Source organism: Phycodurus eques, chromosome 15, assembly GCF_024500275.1.
Source record: "Phycodurus eques isolate BA_2022a chromosome 15, UOR_Pequ_1.1, whole genome shotgun sequence".
NCBI classification, from domain to species: Eukaryota; Metazoa; Chordata; class Actinopteri; order Syngnathiformes; family Syngnathidae; genus Phycodurus; species Phycodurus eques.
The window spans coordinates 21,228,907-21,250,916 of record NC_084539.1 but is presented as its reverse complement, the minus strand read 5'-3'; the positions used below and the strand labels follow the sequence as shown (position 1 = coordinate 21,250,916).

At 41.0% G+C, this 22,010-nt stretch overlaps 1 protein-coding gene across 11 annotated transcripts in view; it reads left to right on the top strand.

Moving 5' to 3' along the window:
* Positions 1-22,010, top strand: part of LOC133414208 (formin-binding protein 1) — a 62,180-nt gene that overhangs the window by 16,830 nt on the left and 23,340 nt on the right. For 10 of the 11 annotated variants that reach the window (XM_061699423.1, XM_061699428.1, XM_061699433.1 and 7 more), the window contains exons 2-8: positions 2,329-2,444; positions 8,628-8,684; positions 8,763-8,910; positions 13,768-13,830; positions 15,149-15,253; positions 20,936-21,064; positions 21,550-21,696. In XM_061699423.1, the coding sequence (XP_061555407.1) occupies positions 2,329-2,444; positions 8,628-8,684; positions 8,763-8,910; positions 13,768-13,830; positions 15,149-15,253; positions 20,936-21,064; positions 21,550-21,696 (765 nt within the window). Of the gene's footprint in view, positions 1-929; positions 1,091-2,328; positions 2,445-8,627; positions 8,685-8,762; positions 8,911-13,767; positions 13,831-15,148; positions 15,254-20,935; positions 21,065-21,549; positions 21,697-22,010 lie in introns of those variants that run through there. The other variant, XM_061699427.1, reaches the window with a different exon arrangement.

Here is a 22,010-nt window from a genome sequence, read left to right as displayed (position 1 = left end):
TAATTGTTTTTATACCCTTGTGGATGTTGTCGTTTTCAAGACACTTAACTCACATTGCCTATGAGTGACTGGCCCCTCTGACCACCACCAAACATCCAACATGTTTGATGGTGGTTTAGTTTGTTTTACTTTATTGGCCTGCCAGACCCCATATTTAGGTATGCACTTTGTAAGAATCGTTAGCATAGTTGCCTAAGTCATCTTTGAACGCTGTCGAAAACACGAAAAAACCCCCCAAAAAACATCAACAAACAAGAAGAGTCCAGTTGCCTCGATTTAACTTTGACTACCATCACCTTGATGACTCAGAATCTACATAAAGAAATTTTTTTTTTTAACCAAGCACACTGGTATATTTGATCAATATTGCGAAAGTAGGTTAAAAATGAGTTTGGCAAGCATGATGGATCCTCAGGCTGCAGTTCACGAACCCCAATTTGAGTACCACTGTTCTAATGAAAGGTCTTTTTAAAGAAGTATCCTGCGTTATCTGGTCTGCCGAGTGGCTCGTCGATGAGTGATAGCGCATTGAAACAAGCAAACAATACTGGCCGGAAGCTCCCCTCTCACTCAAGACACTATTATTGTCTCCCCCACCCTGTGAGGGATTCACGGTGAAGGCCATTCTATCCTTTTGGATGCAACATTGTGGCTTTTTACAGAGCTACAGCTGTACCGTGGCAAAGCAAAAATCTCTTTTCCAGAGTCGTCATAAAACCTTATTCTGACATTATTCATTGTCGCACGAGTCACCTGATATTAATACCTTAAAAAGAATAAAACACTCCTGTGGATGTCGCAATATCTATGGGCCTGACTGTAAGTGAGTTTCTGCCGCTTTAAGGCAACTCTGGTGTTTTTAATACACAAGATGTGTGGAACGGCTTGAGCATTGTCCCCCACCACAGCTACTTCCTGTGTCACAAACACATTTTTCTGCAGAGGCGCGTTAGTCAGTCACGTCGCCTGCAGGTTCTGGTCATGAACGTATCGAGTGGACACTCGAGACGTGGTAGATGACAGGATGGGGAGTTGCCAGAGTGACGCCATTCTAGCGTGTTTGTATCTGCAAAAATATAGCGACAATGTTGTGAGTACGCCAGTGGATTTTGTCTCTTACAAGGCGCATTTTGACATTTGCACTCTATGCTTTCATTTTATTGTATTAGCAGGGGTATTCCACGAGTAACTTGGGAAACTGCGCAGCAAAATAGTGTAATACAATTCCTGTGTCCAGAGCTTAGGCAAAGCGACAAGCCAAGCTAATATTAGCATGCCTGTTTGTTATTGGAAATCTATAAGCGTAGCACATATCTCCTCCACCAATAAGCAACCACAAGTGGTTTTCTGCGAGGACCGTGTGAAACTGTGCAGCAAAGTGGAGACTGCAGTCTACTAATACTGCAGTACCCCAAGCTAATGTCCAGCAACAAGCTAAGATAACATTACCATACAGGTTTGATTTGAACATATCTAGCCCCAATCTGCTCAACCAATGAACAACGAGCAATGCTTTAGTATTAGTGTACTCCTCGTTCTCCACTTTGCTGAACAGTTTCCCAGGTTCGAGTTGCTCACTGGTCGATAAGACTTGTGATTCGCGGCAGGAAATGACCCAACCAAACACACTGGCTAATGTAAGCGTCACCTTTTGCTGTTCCTTTGCGCCGGATGCTGCAGTGTTATTATACTCCAGTCTCCACTTTTCTGAAAAGTTTCCCCAGTGTTGGTTGCTCATTTGTGATGAAGTGACAAAAATAAGCACGCACGCTAACGTTTGCTTACCATGTTGCTATTTCCCAAGGCTACAGTGCAGTATGTGTGTACTGTACTCCACATTCTCCATTTCGCTGCCCAGTTTTCCACAACATTAATGAAAGACAAGTGCTGATTGCTCATTGGTTAAACAGATTTGTGACACGTGGCAAGAAATGACAAAAATAAACATGCATGCTAACATTAACTTAGCATGTTGCTATGCCTTAGCTCCCAAGGCTACAGTAAGTGTATACTGTACTCCACAGTCTCTACTTCTTTGCACTACGGTATGAGTGGGAAACCACTGCTGGTTGCTCAATGGTTGTGCAAGTTTGTGATACGAGGCTAGAAATGATAAAAACTAATACATGCATGCTAATGTTAGCTTAGTATGTTGCTCCACCTTCGGGGCACAATGAATGCGGTCCACAGTCTCCGCTTTGCTGCAGCGGTCCACAGGAACTTCGTTCTCCTCTTAATTGTTTTCGCAGTTTCCAACCTCAGCATTCATTTCTAAATGGGCACTTTTGATGTAGCTGCCATTAACGGAGCACTCTGTCTTTCCCGCAGGATCAATTTGACAACTTGGAGAAGCATACGCAGTGGGGGATCGAGTTTCTGGAGAGGTACACCAAATTTGTCAAGGAGAGGTCTGAGATCGAAACCAACTATGCAAAACAAATCAGGTGAGTGCTTGAACAGGAGTGATTCAAAATACTTTAAACTGGGACATACATACTATTATATATATATTTTTTTATGTCTTGTGTACAAATAGTTGTGTGTCTGGAGTGTAATTATACGAAAATAAAATTGACCACTGTGTTCTTCTAAAATGAAAATTGTACTCACATAAAATCGCTCAATTCTTCTCGTATAAGTACAACTTTATTCTCGTAAAATTACGATTTGTTGCTTGTAAAATGAAAGCTTTATTCTTGTAAGGTTAGAACTTTATTCACGTAGAATTACAATTATACTCTGGTAAAATTCCAACTCTATTCTGGAAGAGTTGACCACTTATCCATCCATCCATCCATTTTCTACCGCTTATCCGGGTCGGGTCGCGGGGGCAGTAGCTTTAGCAGGGACGCCCAGACTTCCCTCTCCCCAGCCACTTCATCCAGCTCTTCCGGGGGGATCCCGAGGCGTTCCCAGGCCAGCAGACGGACGTAATCTCTCCAGCGTGTCCTGGGTCGTCACCAGGGAGGCGTCCGGGAGGCATCCGAATCAGATGCCCCAGCCACCTCATCTGGCTCCTCTCAATGCGGAGGAGCAGCGGCTCTACTCTGAGATCCTCCCGGATGACCGAGCTTCTCACCCTGTCTCTCAGGGAGAGCCCGGACACCCTGCGGAGGGAACTCATTTCGGCAGCTTGTATCCGGGATCTTGTTCTTTCGGTCACAACCCACAGCTCATGACCACAGGTGAGGGTAGGAACGAAGATCGACCGGTAAATTGAAATTGTTCTTTACCGCAACGGACCGATACAAAGTCCGCATCACTGCAGACGCTGCACCGATCCGCCTGTCGTTCTCCCGTTCCATTCTTCCCTCACTCGTGAACAAGACCCCAAGATACTTGAACTCCTCCACTTGGGGCAGGATCTCATCCCCGACCCGGAGAGGGCATGCCACCCTTTTCCGACTGAGGACCACGGTCTCAGATTTGGAGGTGCTGATTCTCATCCCAGCCGCTTCACACTCGGCTGCGAACTGTTCCAATAAGAGTTGGAGGTCACGGCTTGATGAAGCCAACAGAACCACATCATCTGTAAAAAGCAGAGATGCAATACTGAGGCCACCAAACCGGACCCCCTCTCCGCCTCGGCTCCGCCTAGAAATTCTGTCCATAAAAGTTATGAACACAATCGGTGACAAAAGGCAGCCTTGGCGGAGTCCAACCCTCACCGGGAACGAGTCCGACTTACTGCCGGATATGCGGACCAAACTCTGACTCCGGTCGTACAGGGACCGAACAGCCCGTATCAGGGGGTTCGGTACCCCATAATCCCGAAGCACCCTCCACAGGACTCCCCGAGGGACACGGTCGAACGCCTTCTCCAAGTCCACAAAACACATGTAGACTGGTTGGGCAAACTCCCATGCACCCTCGAGGACCAAACAATGGACTTCGTTTTCCCTTGGCTGGACGCGGGTCACCGGGGCCCCCCACTGGAGCCAGGCCTGGTGGTGGGGCTCGAAGGCGAGCGCCTGGTGGCCGGGCCTGCACCCATGGGGCCCGGCCGGGCACAGCCCGAAAGGGTAACGTGGGTCCCCCTTCCCATGGGCTCACCACCTGTGGGAGGGGCCATAGGGGCCGGGTGCAGTGTGAGCTGGGCGGTGGCCGAAGTTGACCACTTATTCTCTGAAAATTCCGATTTGATTTAGATAAAATGACATCGTGGTTACTGTAAAATAAGAACTTTATTCACGTTGAATTACGACTTTGTACTGGTAAAATTACAATTATACTCCTCGAAAGTTGCAACACAATTCTGGCAAAGATTACGACTTTATTCACAATCATTTTATTCACATTGCAATTTAATTACAATTTTATTTTTGCAAAATAACAAATTGCAACTTGAGTCTCAGAAGAATGCCGACTTTACGCTCGGAAAATTTTGATTTTTTTATCCTGGTAAAAGTAGGACTTTACTCTGGTACAGTTACGATTATATCTACCTGAACCGTCCGACTTTATTCTGGTAAAAGTAATGTTTTTATTCTTGTACAGTCAGCCAAAAGGCAAGCAGAGCTGGCGTGTTACCGGCATTAGATTCTGAAAACAATGGCTAAATTGTGGATGCGTGAGTCGGTGTATTTGTGTTTGGTGATGCCAAGTTATTTTATTAATTGACAAGTGTATTTATTTCGTTGGCTTGGTGACAAAATGCTGCACATGACTATGCAATGGGATTTCTTTGGTTTCTTCCTCTTTGTTTGTTGATGGGGTTGATATATATTAGTATTTGAATGAAAGCATGCCACAGACATGTTAATGTCTCCTTTAAAGGGGAAAATGCTGACTTGAAAAGAGGAAATCAAATTCATGACTGTTATCTGTTGAGTTCTGCTTCAAGCAAGAGGAAGTCAAGTCACTCTGTGTGTGTGTGTGTGGTGGTGTGCTGTGGGGGGGGGGGGGCACTTGTGTGTTTCCATAGCAACATGTAGGTATCAGATTTATGTACGCCCCGCCCCCAGTAGGTCTGACCCAGATTTGCGTTCCTCCGACCACAAGTGTCACCCCCCCACTAGATGATGAGCGTATAAGCAGCCCGGCATAGTGGGGATTACACCCCCCAGCCCCCACCACACACACACACACACACACACCATTAGTCATCTTTAAAGAGGACTGGCAATATGGTATTGACTCCCCCCTCACCCTCAGTTTTATAGCGACTAGCCAATAGCATTGCAGTATTTCCTTAGCAACAAATCCTGACAGACTTCTTTTTTTTTTTTGTAAGAATTAATTCATCTTGCGATAATAGGACTATTCGTCTTGTGTTGATGTACGTTCCCCACCAGAATCTGCGGGGGGGAAGGTCTAACGTGCAAACAAAGAGCATAAGAAACAAATAATAGAAAACACTGGGTTTTACAGGTTTGCAATAATAGGATTTTATTTTGGTAAAATGATTACTTTTTTGTAAATTTGTGACTTTATTCTGGTAAAATGACAACTTTGTTTTAAATTACTGATTTGCATAAATGTACTACTGGGTTCAGGTAAAATGATAACTTTATTCTCATAGAATTATGATTTTATTCTTGTAAATGTACAAATGTATTCTGGTAAAATTACATCTTTATCCATTTAAAATATTTTTTTTTATTACTGTCTTGTTCTCGTTGTATCCTGACTTTATTCTTGTAAAAACATGGTTTTAGTCGGGTAAATAAAGTTTGTTTTTTTCTGATAAAATTACACCCATTAAAATTTTAACATTTTCTTTCACTGTATGATTTGATTTCTTTAAAATTTGATATTTGTGACCGAAGCCTCTCAATTACTCAGACTTTATTCTCGTCATTTTATAGATTTGCAATTGCACAATTATACAAAACAAGAGTAACCCGTCATTATTTACAGCACCTTACAGTATGTGTGTTCTTTTCCATAGCAACCACACACGCTGCACTAATCCACATCTAATCCGCTTCCGATTGCATTGGTGTAAACATGCATAATGCGCCGGTTGTGGCAACACATTAAATGCCTTTTTCCCCACCCAAATTCCAGTCCAACATAATCCACGGTGACGTGGTGACAATAAGGACGACTACCTTTATTTCCTTCAGTATATCAAATAGGTGAGTGGACGCAGGTCATCTTGGCACGTGACACCTGGCCTGGAGTGACTGAATGGCGACCTGGATGCTATAATTAGACACGGACAAGAGGAGAGGGGGGAGTTGGACGGTTAAATCTGCCTAGCAACACTCCAAAAGGGATGAGGGTCTGATTAAGAAGGATGGAGTGCAGACACATGGAGGTTTTTTTTTTTTTTTGTCTGTTATTTATTATGAATACATATTTTCCCTTTAATTGTAGCGTAGTGGTAAAATGACTACCTTAGTCTTCAAAATTTACAACTGTATTCTCGTAAAATTTTGATTTTATTCTGGTAAATTCTGATTGTGAATTTATTACTTTTTTACGTTTTTCATGTGGGAAAAGTGTAACATTATCCTAGCAATAATTCTAATGTTATTCTGGTAAAATTACGATTTCAATCTGGAATATATATTATTTTAGTCTGATAAAATAAAGACGTTAATCCGGTAAAATTATGATTTCATGCTGGTAAAATTCCAATATTATTCTGGTAAAATTACGAATTCATTCATTTCAACTAAAATTGTATTCTCATAAATTTACCACTATGTTCTGGTAAAATGACAACTTTATTTTCGTAAAATTATGATTTTACTCTTGTAAATTTTCTACTATTCTTGTAAAATGATGTTATTTTAGTTTAGTAAAAAAATACAAATTCTGGTAAATTTGCACCTGTATCCTGGTAAAATGAATGTACAAACGCCACTTTTGCAAATGCTTTTTGCTCATTCAATTTCTTTGACAACGAGTCTATTTTAATACCATGCTTGTGACTCTATCACAAGGCTTATGATGATGTTTCGGTGACAGAGTAGCCACGTAGCATCCGTCCTCCCGTCTCGTGCCGCTCAGCCCGAGTCACAACAAGGGCGCGATAGAAAAGCATGTTTGCCCATGTTTGTTTCTGGCGACCGGCTCTGCATTTGACCTCCCCCCGGGGCTTGGAGGGTGGGGGGTTGGGCGGATGATTTATGACCCGACGAGGAGGATGGAGATGTCGTAGCTAGGGCGGAAAGCACTCTTTGGAATTGACTGGATAGGCGCTCTGGCAGGTCCACAAGGACTGCGTCAGACAAACATAATAATGGCGGTCACTTACACTCCCCAGTATCTAAAATAGACGGACGGGTGGGTTCGAGATGGGCGATGAATCGGTTTCATCAATCAACTTGAGTTCTTTGCTCACGATGATTTATTATTATTATTATTTGTTTAAAGAAGCGATTATTTTGAACGCCTTCCCCAGTTCAAAGCGCGTCCCCGCTGACGTGCGCTGCTTCCACGAAGGCTGTGTTTATACTATGTTCTCGGCGAGCGACCATGGCAGCCACCGCAGCCGTCTGCCTGAAACGTACAGCGCTGTGGGACATTGACCATTTTTTCCTCCAGTTTTCACACGGTCTATAATGGCATCTGTGACGGACTGCCGCTTAATAAATGTAATAATATTAGTTTTCTGTCAACAATTCACTAATCCATCTGTTGTACCAAAACATGCATAAGAGCCCGTTATTTACGTTCACACTGAACACTGCTCTTTCTCTGTCACACACACGCACATGCAACATTAAGCGTCACAAACGGGTATAACACGGCGAGCATTGTAAGGAAATGAACATGGATTAGCGTTAGAAGAGTTGTAGACCACGAGTGTGAGATGCTGGGTCATAAATTTGCTCCCCATCACACAATGGACCACCTTGAAGTTATGCAAACTAAAACAAGCAGACATTCCAACAGCTTCTTCCATCTTCCCTTTAAATTGCACAACTTTAATTGTCTCAGCATTACCACATTTCCGGTAACCTTCTATTGCTAAGTGACTCTCCGTAGTGTGTTTTTATGTCTCAAAAGTATATATTTTTTTTTGTGTCAAAATGGCTGTCTATTGTCGTACTAGAGCGTCTCCAACTTCCGGCGACAAATTCCTTGCCTGTTTTTGACATACTTGGCAAATAAAGAGAATTCTGATTCTGATTCAGATCTGCACCGTGACTGGCTTTTGGAAAAAAAAAAAAAATTCAAAATGTCGCCGGGCAATCAGGGCCTGTCACATTTCTCCATGCTGCCCCCGTGCATTATCTCACGACTGTCCCGTTTTGGCCACGGAGGCCTGAAACGGGGTTGCCGTTGTGGAGCGGTAGCCTTACAATATGGCTGCGGTAAAATGACCAATTACGAAAAATACGGTTGCCCTTACTCTTCGATTCCTGCAGTTTGGCGGATTATTTTACGTTGTTAAATTATTGAACATTTAAAATATGAATATATTGAGGATCGTGTTTACATACGTGTTTTGACAAACGGGACATTTTTAACGCGGGGGAAGCGCTTAAAAAAATATTTGTATTCAACATTATACAATGAAAATCGCGGCCATCCGTCATTTTTTGGGCAGTTGTTTGCTTGGAATTGTAACACTGGTGGTACTGTAGCATCTGTATCCAGAAGCATCCGGAGATATTGATAATTATTCGAATGCTTAATGCACATGACTTAAATGACTCTTGCTCTCGCAGGAATTTATCAAAGAAATACCAACCCAAGAAGAACTCACGGGAAGAGGAGGAGAGCAAGTAAGCTTTAAGACTTAAATGGTAAACGCAGACGTTTTCTCTCTGGAATGAAAATTCAACGGTCCGACGATTGCTCAGGTACACGTTCTGCCGGGCCTTTCTGACCACGCTCAACGAGTTGAACGACTACGCCGGGCAACACGAGGTGATTGCCGAGAACCTGACGTCGCAGATCATCACCGAGCTTTCGCGCTACCTGCAGGATCTCAAAACCGAGAGGAAATCGGTGAGTTGTCTTTTTGACAAAAACCTGTGTGAGCCTTGACGTTTCCATTGTAGGTGTGCAGTTTGATACAAGAAAGCCGATAAAAACGAGGTCTTGGACGCACTTTTCCGGACCATCTATTGCCTGATAACAGGACAAAAGGGAGAGCAGAACCTCTCCTCCAATATGGAGTGAAGCAGCCCATTTCGTGAGCACGCTCCACTCACCCGGCGCTGGGGTCACGCTTGAGTAAATATAGCTGCACCCAGAGGCTCGCCCACAAGTGCGGAACGTCAACCGACTTGACTCCCGTGTCTCTCAAAGCCTTTGTCGACTATTAAGGAAAACAATTAATACAGTGCTAAGGAATAGCAGCCCTGCAGCTCGTGAGCCATAACTAACGTTGCTGCACTTAAGTGAAACGTGACCAGCTGGAAAATGAACTTTGTGGGGGGGGGGAATGTCACGGAGGAGGTGTCACGGAAGCCCCGAGCTGAGGGAACTGGAGTGGAATAAAAGCCAAAGCAGAGGCTTTTTTTTTTTTTAAAGGCACACTGACCCTTTTTTTTAGTGTATGTTCACTGTTGACATGTTGCCCGGGGGTCACAGCTTGCGATCAGTTTTTATTTGACACTTTGTTCATGTTTGTAGTGGTCCCATAGCAGGGGGAGGAGGTATCTAACCTTTTGTGAAGCCCTCCGGAGTGACACACGCTGGGATTTTCCCACAGTACTTTTAACTGCTCTGGTTCATTTAAATATACTTCAATCCCCCAAAAAAGACATTGAGAGGCACATCTTAACCCTCCTGTTATTGTGTGGGTCAAATTGACACTTTAAATTTCTTTATATACGCTACAATGTCCCCCCCAAAAAAGGCAAAATCACTCTTTAATTCCTTTCAGTACACTAAAAAGCACCAAATAAGGTACTAAAATGTGCACAGAAACACACGTTAAGCCTCTTGTTAGGTTGCAGGACAGGTTGACAAATTAAATACACAAAATGCACTGACGATGCACTAAAATGTACAAAAAAGGCACTGAGACACAAACCGTGGGCCTCTTAGGTTTCAGTTCAAATTGACCCATTAAATAAATTTCAATGCACAAAAAAGGTACTGAAACACACATCTTAAGCCAGCTGTTATGTTCCGGGTCAAATTGACCCTTTGAATACACAAAAATACGCCCAAAAAGCCGCTGAAATGTATTTTAACCGTCATGTAGCAGGTCAAATTGAGCCTTTAAATTCCTTAAAATACACTGCAATGCACATTAGGCACAAAGACACACCTTTATCGTCCTGTTATGTTGCGGGTCAAAATGACCCGTGCTAAAGGGAGACCACTATCTAAACCATGTAAAAAAAATTGGGATGGCCTTCTTTTTGTTAAATATTTGTAATTATTTTTTAAAATTCAATTTGTAAAACAACGGTCACTATGATCCGTCTGTCGTTTGGTACAATAGTTTGTGTAACGCTCCACCCGTCCTTTGCTGTTTGTGCACCTCCCGGCTAAGCTCAACTGGAGGTAGCGTCCAAGATGAGGCCCCGATTGTTGTTTTAAAAGGGCATTTGAATACTGATTTCCCCACATCACAGCCTGGCTTGTAGAATTCAGGCTAGTTACACAAACACATTTGAATTATGAACTCCCCTAGAGAAATAAGATGACACAATCTCCGAAGATTTTGGCTTGCCGAAACAAAGTGTTGCCCCGCTTTCCCTGCGGGATGAGGAGACTGGATTGGGATTGTGTTGAGGAATGATTATAAGGTGTTCTGTCAGCAAACAGGCTGCTGGTGTCACGCTTAGGTGTCATCTTTATATACGACGAAAGCACCGGCTTATGCTACTTTACCGCTACTCGACATTTATGTGCAGTCCAGCCTGCGCTCAAACAGTTTGAACAAATAAAAAAAATATTCGGCCAACATTCAGGGAGTAAACATTTAGCCAAAAGTCAGCTGGAAACCACAGTGTGTTTAAAGTTTTAAGTTTGTGCTGTGGTTGTTGGCCTTGTGTACGCGTGCTGAAGGAAAAGGAGGCTGACCTCAACCACAGGCTAAGGATAGCGTTGTAGTTAAGAACATGTAAAGCAAGTCAAGACCAAGACCAATGAAATATGAGACAGAGTCAACACCAAGGAAACGTATGACTTAGTCAAGAACAAGACCGGGGAAACGTGAGACCAAGTCAAGAACAAGACCAAAGCAAAGTGAGGCCGGGTCATGACCAAGACCGAGGAAATGTAAGACCCAGAACAAGAACATTTGAGACAGTGTAAAGAACATGACAGAAGAAATCAACAGCAGTAAAGTCAAGAGCAAGACCAAAGAAATGTGAAGCAGAGTCAAGACCAAGACTAAGGCAGTACCTTACTCTGACATCGAGTCAAGAAAAAGACCCAGGAAATATGAGACAGAGTCAAGAACGAGACCATGGAAATGTGAGACTGTTTCAAGCACAAGACCAAAGCAATAAGAGACAGTCACAAACCAATGCAGGTCAAAACAATTCAAGCCCAATACAACTGGCAAGACGTAGCCAATGAGAGGCGGAGTCATGAACAAGACCAAACAAATGTTACACCTTGTCAAGAATATGACCAAGGCAGATCAATACCAAAACCAAGACCAAGAAAATCTGAGACTCAGTCAAGGATAAGACCAAACAAATGTGAATCCAATTCAAGACCAAGGAAATATGAGTCAGAGTGAAGACCAAGACCAAGGAGAGGAGAGCCCCGAAAGACAACTGATTGTCGTTATGGAGTTGCAGTTGTAGTTGGAGTCGGTAATGTAGTAGGCAGAAAGATGACCTGCGCTGCTGGCCTTCCATCAGCAGCGCGCCCTTGTTTGAGTCTCAGTGTAAATTCTTTGCTCTCACTGCCCTTTATCTCCTTTATCTCTTCAATGATTTGTGGCTGTTTACAGGGATTATTGTGTGTGGTGACAACCGTGCAGGAGTGAGTGTAGGGGGGTGCATTCCTGCGAAGCACGTCATTCCAATGAACGACCGAACAGTCTTGTTAGAACTTCAGTGCGCATGCAAACAAACAAAAAAATGGAACCTTCGCCACATAGCTTGCGAGAACTCAATTACACAAACGTGGTTTTGCTTTTTCTTTGGCTTAATGCAGCACTTATTCTGAGAGATTTCCAGCATGTCCAAATGCCTCGTCACTTATTAAATTCAAGTTAAAAGGTTTTTGTTATTCGTGTACGTCTTACAATGGCTAACTTCACAAAAACTAAAATCCCTTCACATTACGTCAATAAAACACATTTCAAGTTGGGAAAAATGTTTGCACGTTGTTTGGTTGACCATCGTCCTGGAATGGATCGTGTTGGCGAAACCTTGAAGCACAGCTTGCTTGGACGGCACTGCAAAGAAAAGAGGCGCTGCATAGTTGGCACTGGTGCATTCCCGCATGCCTTTGCTCCAGCCTGATAACCTGGAAGGAGCCACAGGGTCCGCTAGAATTCCTTTGTCTGTGGAAAATGGACTCCATTTGTTTTCAGGACCTTGTGACTCCAGCGAAAGGTCTTTGTTCGCACATTTATGGGTGTTTTGGAAGCGCACCGGATGTCCAATACTTTCCACAATTGTCGTAACGGGGAAACATTTGCTCGTAGGAATTAAGTCACGTCGTCTGATGCTGCTTTGTTGTCTCTCGGTATCAGTCGATTAGTACTGGCAAGACAAAAACGTGAAGGCCGAGCCGCGGGGAAAAAAAAGACACTATGCCCGTTTTGTCCACGTGAGGACTCCAGAGGCTCCGCGATACATTGGAGTACTTCCTCTGAAACAATCAAACACTTCCTTATTTTTAACCAGCTTCCCTAGAAACCTAGGGAAATGGGAAGTGTGACTATTGTTGTGGTAAAGTCGCCAAGTAAATACGGAGTATTCACGATATTATAAGTATGTATAACGGTACATGTATCACAAAACACTAATTGCAAAGATTTGCATGATGTCGAGGCATCTGCATCACAATCGCAAAACATTTGCAAAATTATCACAACATTTTGTGAAACATTGGCACAGCAATCGCAAAACAACCTCAAAACAATCACAAAATATTTACTAAAATACCGTAGAACAATAGCATGACTATCGCAAAAGATTTACAAAATACAGCAAAAAAAAGACATTGTACAAAATATTTGCAAAAACAAACAAAAAAATATTAGCCAAAGTATTGCAAGATAAAAGACAAAGTTCCAAAACAATTTGTAAGGCAATTTGCAAAAAAAAAAAAAAAAAAAAAAAAAACCACAATATTTAAAACGATCATAAAACATTTTCAGGATACCGCAAAACGATTGGATAATAATCACAAAATATTCCCAGAATTTTCAAAAAGAAATTCTGCAAAACAATTGCAACAGATTTGCAGAACACAAAAGAGCCAAAAAACATTCGTCAAAGAATCAAAACATTTGCCCTAATATTGCAAAACTTAATTGCAAAACCGTCATAACATTCAAAACGATTCTAAAACATTTGCTAAAATTCTGCGTAACAATCCCAAAACATTTGCAAACATTTTGCAAAACGATAGTAAAACATTTGCAAAACAATCCGTGGCTCTTCTTCCATCAAATCGACTTGTAGACATCTGCTGGAGCTGGTACAAATCGGTCTTTAAGCTTATCGGAAAATGAGGTCATATACAGCACGTTTATGGATCTAACGTGTGGACGCTTACATCTACAGTATTTACCCTACTTCCCCCCCCCCCCCCTTGCCATTATCACAATTAATATTGATCGCATTCAAGGGTCACTTCAGAACCCATTACACTCATTATTTCAAGATGGTGGCGTATGCTTGTGATTGATATTTGTGTTCATGTGTCTTCCGACAGCACTTCCACGATGGCCGCAAAGCACAGCAGCACATCGAGGGCTCGTGGAAACAGCTGGAGTCGGTGAGTGATCTCAGAGCGGCTTCAAAAGCGCAATGGTTCTGCGGTATGTTTGTATTTGAGTTGTCTTTGCCGTTTCTTTTAATAAACTCTCAGCAAGGCTATCGAGCTAAAAAGCAACATTCTGATGACGAGTATAGAACTGAAAAAAAACAAATAATAATAATGTTTCCAAAAGCTAAATATGACTGCAAAATTCTTTTTTCGACAACAACCACAGCAAAAACATTTCACAGTTCACAGTTGTCCATGTAGTCAGTCCAGTGCAGTTACGGTTGAGTGTGACAAACTACATTAAAGCAGATGCGGCCGTGTCACATCTATTTGTTTTGGTGCAGAGCTTGCACAGAACAGCGGGCCTTATCTGTGCCTCCTCACCGCCCTCTCCCCAGAATGAGCATGACTGCGTTCAATGATCTCTTTGTGAGGCTGATAGGCAGAGTTCACAGTGCGCGCCGGCTCCCGACAAAACTCACGATTGTTGCTCCGGAGCGAGTCGACACAGGCTTGGATGAATGCTTGTTTTCGCGCACACAAGCCGCCACTATGGACGTATGTTTATTCCGCAGCCGACCGACGTTGTCGTTGTGTCATAACGTGACCCACGTTGCGTATTAGAATTTTTATATGACGCATTGCGTACACAGTCTAGTACACATTACCGTGCTTATTATAAAGGTCGCCGTGGCGCCATATTTGACTAATCCCTGAGTCTGGACTTGACAGAAGAGATAAAGTGCTCGCTAAGGGCTAGACAAAATGACATTGCAACATAATACAATATGTTCGTGTTAATTTTTACAGGAGCCCTGCATACTCCGTTTTTTTTCCCCCCTTAAATAAAAAAATAATTGAAAAAAAATTGTTGTTTTTAAACTTTATTGTCATAATAGTTTCGGCATTCTTGAATTCACAGAGATTTTTTTTTTTTTTTCTTGCATTAAAAGTTTATTTCCATTCCTATTTTAAAATTTTATTCCTGTAATATTTTCCCTTTTTCTAAAAAAAAATTTTTAAATCAATACTTTATGCTCCTATCACAGCGAGCCCTCACATATTCGTGTTTTGGTATTTGCAAATTCACATTCTCACATTAAGATTATTCCCCTATTCTTAACACTTTATTCACACACTATTTCGACATTTTTCTAAAAACGTTAATCAAAGCTCCATTCTTATTATGTTGTACAGGTTTAACCTTTTTTTTTTTTTTGGGGGGGGGGGGGGTACTTAGCATCACTAGTCATCATTTTTCACGGGAGGTATCTTTATTACAATTGCTGCGATACTTAATGTGGGCTTCCTTCTCTGTTTTTTGCAGTGTAAAAGGAAGTTTGAGCGGGATTGCAAAGAGGCCGACAAAGCACAGCAGTACTTCGACAAGATGGACGCCGACATCAACGTGACAAAGGCTGACGTGGAAAAGGTACGTTGACCGCCAACACCCCCATAGCAACCCCCCCCCCCCCCTCAGTTTTGACTTGGCACTTCCTGTTTAGATATGCAATCCAAAGAGTCCTCAAACTACCCTCGGTAGCAGGGGTGTCAGGCTCAAGAGTTGACACAGTTCGGACCCGATTAGTATGCAAATACAGGCCGGGGAATAAAGAGCTTTTCTGCTTGCTGGACACAAACAGCTTCGACGGGAAAAAGAACCCTGGAGCAAGCGTGCCAGGCCAAACAATAGCCGCGTTGTGCCGTATACACAGTGGAGGCATTTATGGAAGCGCACTGTACGAGCCTCGTGCATCGCTCGTAATGTATCAGCGGACAGCAGAGTCACACCGTGACCACTGTCAGATAGTCACAATAACATCATATGATTTGTGCAGAAGATGCATCAATACGTTGGATCAGTGGTTCATATCGGTGACGTATCATCACATCGATCTGACAATTTTAGATTTCTCATAGTCTTATGTAGAATTGTGCAGGGGAGGCAAGGCCACCTCAGCCAAATATTTGCAGCTTGGAAGTACGTACCTCGGGTCATAAGTTTCCAACCACTGCTTTTGCAACGTATAATGTTCTACACTGTCATTGAGCTTCCACCGGACTCTTTTCTCGTCATGCACAAAAAAAAAAAAAAAATGGAAATGATTTTGCTCCTGTTGTGCATTTCTTAGTGGGAATTAAAGTTGATTTTTTTCATCTTTAAAATAGTCACTGGAGAAGTTGAAAAATTCGTCAACATTTATAGACGAGTTCTCTCTGTTCGCAGCCATGTTGTTACAATACATTTGTACATTTACGAAACTGAAGTCACACTTTTACGAGAATTAAGTCGTCATTTTACATGACTAATGCTGTAATTTTAAGTCATAATTTTACAAGAATAAAGTCGTAATTTACGGTAATCGTCATCATCCTTATAGAATAAAATCATCATTTTATGAAGAATTAATGTAATTTTACAATAAAATAGTAAATGTTCAAGAATAAAATGTTACTTTTATGAGAATAAAGTCATCATGTTACTGTGCTTTTGTAAACCACCTCCTTTGTTTTTGCAGCCATGTCGTCGTTAGTGCAAGCAGTGCACATCAGTTAGCGCTCATGGATAAATATTTGAATTTAATTCAATTGAGTTTGGTTAAGTTGCGTTATATTAAACAGGTCATAAATATTTTGGTTGAATTGTTTAAAAAAACTAATAATAATTCCGATGGCATTTAGAGGTGCACTTGGTAGTTTTTTGTCAATTGGCCTCAGGACTACTATCTATGCCAGCGATGTGTAGTGACAAGCAGAACAAATGACCTGCTGCTCCATTACCACCCCTCAACCACACTTCACCATTATTTCAGTATACAGTATCTATTTTGGCTCAATAAAGTTTGGTAAACACCGCGCTGGATGTGTATAAAGAACACAAGCGATGGCGTTACTTAAAAGTGACGCACCCGTGACCGTTCCTGTCATTAACGTGTCATGTTATCCATTAACTTGAAGTCTTTGCGGATTTTTCCCTCTGACGCGGATGCCAAAACCTCAAATGGTTCCCTGGGCTACAATTTGGGGTTTGGAAAGATCACTTTTTCTTGCCGTGGAGCTCCGCAGTCATAAAACATCGCAACGATGTTGTACCCCCTACTTATACAGTGGAACCTGTAAAGTTTAACAGTTATGATCACTGTAGTGTCAATAGTACAACACATAAACAGCCAACCTTAACTTTGATAACGAGTGACCACTTGTATGATATAACTCCTAACCATAGTAAAATGTTTTAACCCATGTTAATACAGTGGTGTCTTGACCACAGTATTAACTTTTTTTTTTTTTTAAATAAGAAAAACAGCAGGCTCTAGTATTATAGTATCAAAATATGGTAATAATTCAATGGCCATTATGGTGCTGTGCAGTATAATACATACAGACACATACTACACATAGATTTGATGATCAAACACAAGCGCATAAGAATGGTACATCAAGAACAAAATGGCAAAACATTTAGAGGACTCAAAATAATCTACACAAATCAAAAATGTTTGCATAAAACTAAAACAAAACAACAAAACTATACAAATACAGGAATTGCAAAATAAAGACAAAATATTGCATAACAATCACAAAATATTTATATATGTATTGACAATTACAACACTACATAACAATTGGAAAACATTTTCAAAAATATTGTAAAACAATATCAAAACATTTATTGTACATAAACACCACATAAAAATCGCAAAACTTTGACAAAATTCTTAATATTGCATAACAATCTGACCATATTTGCATAATAACGTTACAAAATTCATAATGTTGCATAACAATGTGACCATATTCGCAAAATAATCTCACAAAATTCATAATATTGCATAACAATCTGACAATCTTCGCATAATCACAAATAAATCTCAATCAGAGTTAGTTCTTTGTTCACAAACGTTGACAACAATCACGAAAAAAATACATAACAATCGCAAAACAATTGCAAAATAAAACAATTGACAACAATAGCAAAACATTTGCGTGACAATTGAAATACAAGTGCAAAAATATTAAATGTCATAAAACAATCACAAAATATTTTTTAAAATGGCACCTAACAATTGCAAAACATTCATAAAATGCTACATATTGGACACAAATCTCAAAATACTTCCATAAAAATGTGTCAAAAATATCACAAAACATTCATAAAAATACCACATAACAATCGCAAAGCATTCACCGGAATAGTCCTCATCAATCACAAAGCATTTTTCTCACAATCACAAAAATGTTACACTAAAACCACAAAACACTCACACAAATACCATAATCGCACAGCATTCACAATTCACACAATTCAATCGTAAAACATTTGCCAAAATATTGCATAATGATCACAGAGCATAACAATTACAAAATATTCTGCTCATATATCACAAACCATTAAAAAATATACCACAGTCACACAACATTCAACAAAAGTAACGCAAAGCAATCGGAAAACATCCACCAAAACATTGCATAACAATCACAATACATTGGTATAACAATCAGAAAACATTTGCAAAAACATCACATTTGCAAAACAGTGACAAAATACATTTGCGAAATATTCAGAAAGATATTGCAAAAGAATCGCAAAACAATGAGGTACACTGACGTCTCACGTGAAGTTTTGCGCGACCTTGAATGCATTTTTTTCCCACTTGCACTGTGTACTGATTGTTTACCCAGCTTCCCCATTTGAGCGATGACAACGGATCTATAGCAACGTTTTGCTTAGCTGTAAAGGGCCTAACCATCCTTTTTTATGTTTATGTGTTTGTATACCATTTTTTTTAATGCCTCGCCTTGAAGCGAAGTTTCCTCAAGGTAGGTGCGGCGGACACCAGGCGTTCCCCCCCCGTGTGTGTCTGGACGTCAGTGGCTTGCCTCACTTTGTCGTTTTTTTACGTGTACAAAAAAAATGAAGGATCGGTTTTAACCGCAATCTGTCATACAGCGTATAACGTATTCGCTGACAGAAAACCGAGACAGGATGTGATTTGGTGTCCATGGTGACACACGGTGGTGGTGTACGAGCGCACTTTGCATAGCACCGCATGCTCACACGTGCACTCACACTTTGACGTGCTTTTTATTTTTTTTTATTTGATTTTTTTTTTTTTTTAAATAAGCTCCATCCCATACATCACCTTCCTTTTGTCCAGGTTGTGACTTCCACACTCGCGTATTAGTATGGCATTTAGTGGAATATATGATGTCAGCTATTGCTTTCCCATGTACGTGTGTGTGTGTGTGCGTGTGTAATTTAAAAGCCAATTTTCCCGATTAGAAATACAGCGGTGACATAACTTCTGAGTTTATTTTGTTCATGGCCACATATGTAACTCAAAACACGCTTATCTCAAATCATATTTGCCTATGGACATGCCATTAAGTTGTTATATCCCACCCCATAAAACACCAGCAAACACCAGTTTTTAATTAACAAAACTCATTACTGTAGCTTATAAAAATGTACAGTAATAACATAATTCATTAGAATGTAAAGAATTAAACAGTTTATCCATCATGATTTTTCAATGGGCGTTGTGCTGTTCCTTCTGCTGTGTGCGCCTTGGCCACCAGCAGCAGTATAATACATACATACACTACAAGACAGATTTGATGACGATAGACAGAAGAACACCGTTGCAAATAAGTAATAGTAGTTGTTTTTCGCCGAGGATAAAGACCATAATATGCCTGAGAATATGTTCCATGTTTTGTCTACATGTGTTGCTGCACTGTTTGTGTTCAAATGTATTGATGCTACTTTCGTTAGCCCGTCGATGGTGGTGATGTTTTCGCATTAAGATAGATGACTTTAGTAAGGCAAATATTTATGTTCACTTCATATTTATATGTTGAAGTGAGTTGAGGAGTTTTGTGGAGACAAAAGTAGTGTTTTGGCACAGTCTTGTGGCATCCATAGGCAATTTCAAACCATTTTGGTGGGGTGTCATGTTTCTCTTTGTGCAACAGACATGATAAAGCCTTTTATTATCATTTAATTGATTCCCCCGACTCGATAAATCACCAACCCTACTCTTGAGAAATATTTTTCCAGAATTTGTCTGACTTTTGGTGATGTTGGGACTTTAGGGGGCTGCGCTCTATCAGGAGGCTTCTGGGAAGGCAACCATTCTTCAGAAGGACTTTCTTGTTATCGGCAGTCCTCAGTTGTGATGGAACGAGGAAACGGATATGCTTAGCTAGCTGCGCACATACACGCGGGCACATGAAGGCAGCGCACGTGTTGTCTCGCTGAGATAATCTCATCTCCATCTGCTGAGATCTGTAATAGTGGCACTCCTGCTGCACTTGATCAACATGAATGTCGAAAAAGCCAAACTAGCTAAAAATCCCACCTTACAAAATGACCCCCCCCCCCTCCCCCTCCTCCTTTTTGACTGTCAAGCCACTTACGCCTTGTTTAAATATCTTAAAGCAGGGCTTTTCCTGGCTCAAATTGAGGCAGAGGTGCTACTAGTGGTAGCATGTGTCAACCACTTGCTCAAATAAATCGATCAATAGTTGCCCTTCTAGTTTGAATATAACGTTACTCCTTCTCAACCGCTCACTTTTCCTCCATGTCCGGAAAAGATGCCTACCTGTTTGAAAGTCGCCACACTTGTGCACGACACGTTTGCAGCCGTAAAAAGAAATTGGCATTTGCGGCTCTTAGAGTGTAGTGTGTGCTCTTATGAATGTTTTTAGCCTCTTCAGTGTCATTTTTTGACCTGGCATCATGAGGGGATTTTATGCCGTGTCCCAACGAAATGAGCTGAAGTTGGGTGCTATTCTTGACTGAGTTTGGTTGTCTTTTTGTTCATTTTCTATTGTACATAAAGTCATTATCTAAACATCTGAAAAATATCTTCAGATAATAACACTTTCCTTAAAGTCAGAGAGGTTTCAGAGCCGGAGGCGGCCCGAAATTAGACGGAGGTGGCCATCTCCAAATTTTCTCTGCAGAAAGAAAAACCTGCTTAAGCGTGCATGTGCTCATATGTACGCACCAATAAGCTGTGTTTGTTTGTGGTTATTTGTATGTTAACAAACCACTTGCCCCACTGTTCTAACAGCGTGTCTTTTTTTCTTCTTCTTTGTTACTGTTCAGGCACGGCAGCAGGCTCAGGCCAGGCACCAGATGGCGGCCGACAGCAAGAACGATTACTCGTCCTACCTACACAAGTTCAACCAGGAGCAGAATGAGCACTATTACACCATAATACCCAACATCTTCCAGGTGCGCAAGGTTTATTTACTCAACCGCAGAGCACAACTTATGTTATCCTTTTTTTCCACAGATCCTAATTCAAATATTAACCATGACAATATCATAGGTATTCATTCTTTGACAGAGAAATTATGCTCTTTAAACTCATATTCATATATAGAGTCGTTCATATACTATATATATTCCCGGCATATATTTGATCCTTTGCGAAAAACCACTAATATGACTGCAGTTTACTGACTCACTTAGTACTCTTCTTCGTGTATTATGTGTGTCTGTATTATACTACCTCCTGGTGGCCAAGGTGCACACACCACAAGGAGCACAACGTCAATGAAGCATGAACTCACGATGCACAAACTGTTTAATTCATTTAATCATGTTATTATTGTATTGTTATTACTGTAATGTTTTCATAAAGTTCAATACTGTAGAGTCATTTTTCTTATCCAAAAAACTTATCCATTTTTTTGTGTTGTTGATGTGCCTCACAGAAACTCCAAGACATGGAGGAGAAGCGTATCGAGAGGGTAGGAGCGTGCATGAAGACGTTCGCCGACGTGGACCGCCAGGTGATCCCCATTGTGGGAAAGTGTCTGGACGGCATGACCAAGGCGGCCGAGTCCATCGAGGCCAAGACGGTGAGTCGACAAAACGCTAAAGCCTTTCTAATCTGTCGGGCAATCTTATGCCGTCCGTCCGTGTGGTGAAAAAGCTGTATGTAAATAATTTTTTTTTTTACATATCAATAAATTACTAAGTATTTAACAAAACACATTTTAAAACATGTTAAATGTGTATTTTTTTTTATTTTACTAATAGCTCTTGTTTTATTATTTACCCCAAAAATATTTTACTATTAATAACTATAACTATTCATTTATCAATGACAATACATTGTTTTGACAATTATTTAACTAATGAGTAAAACATTTTAAAAAATGTGTATTTTTTA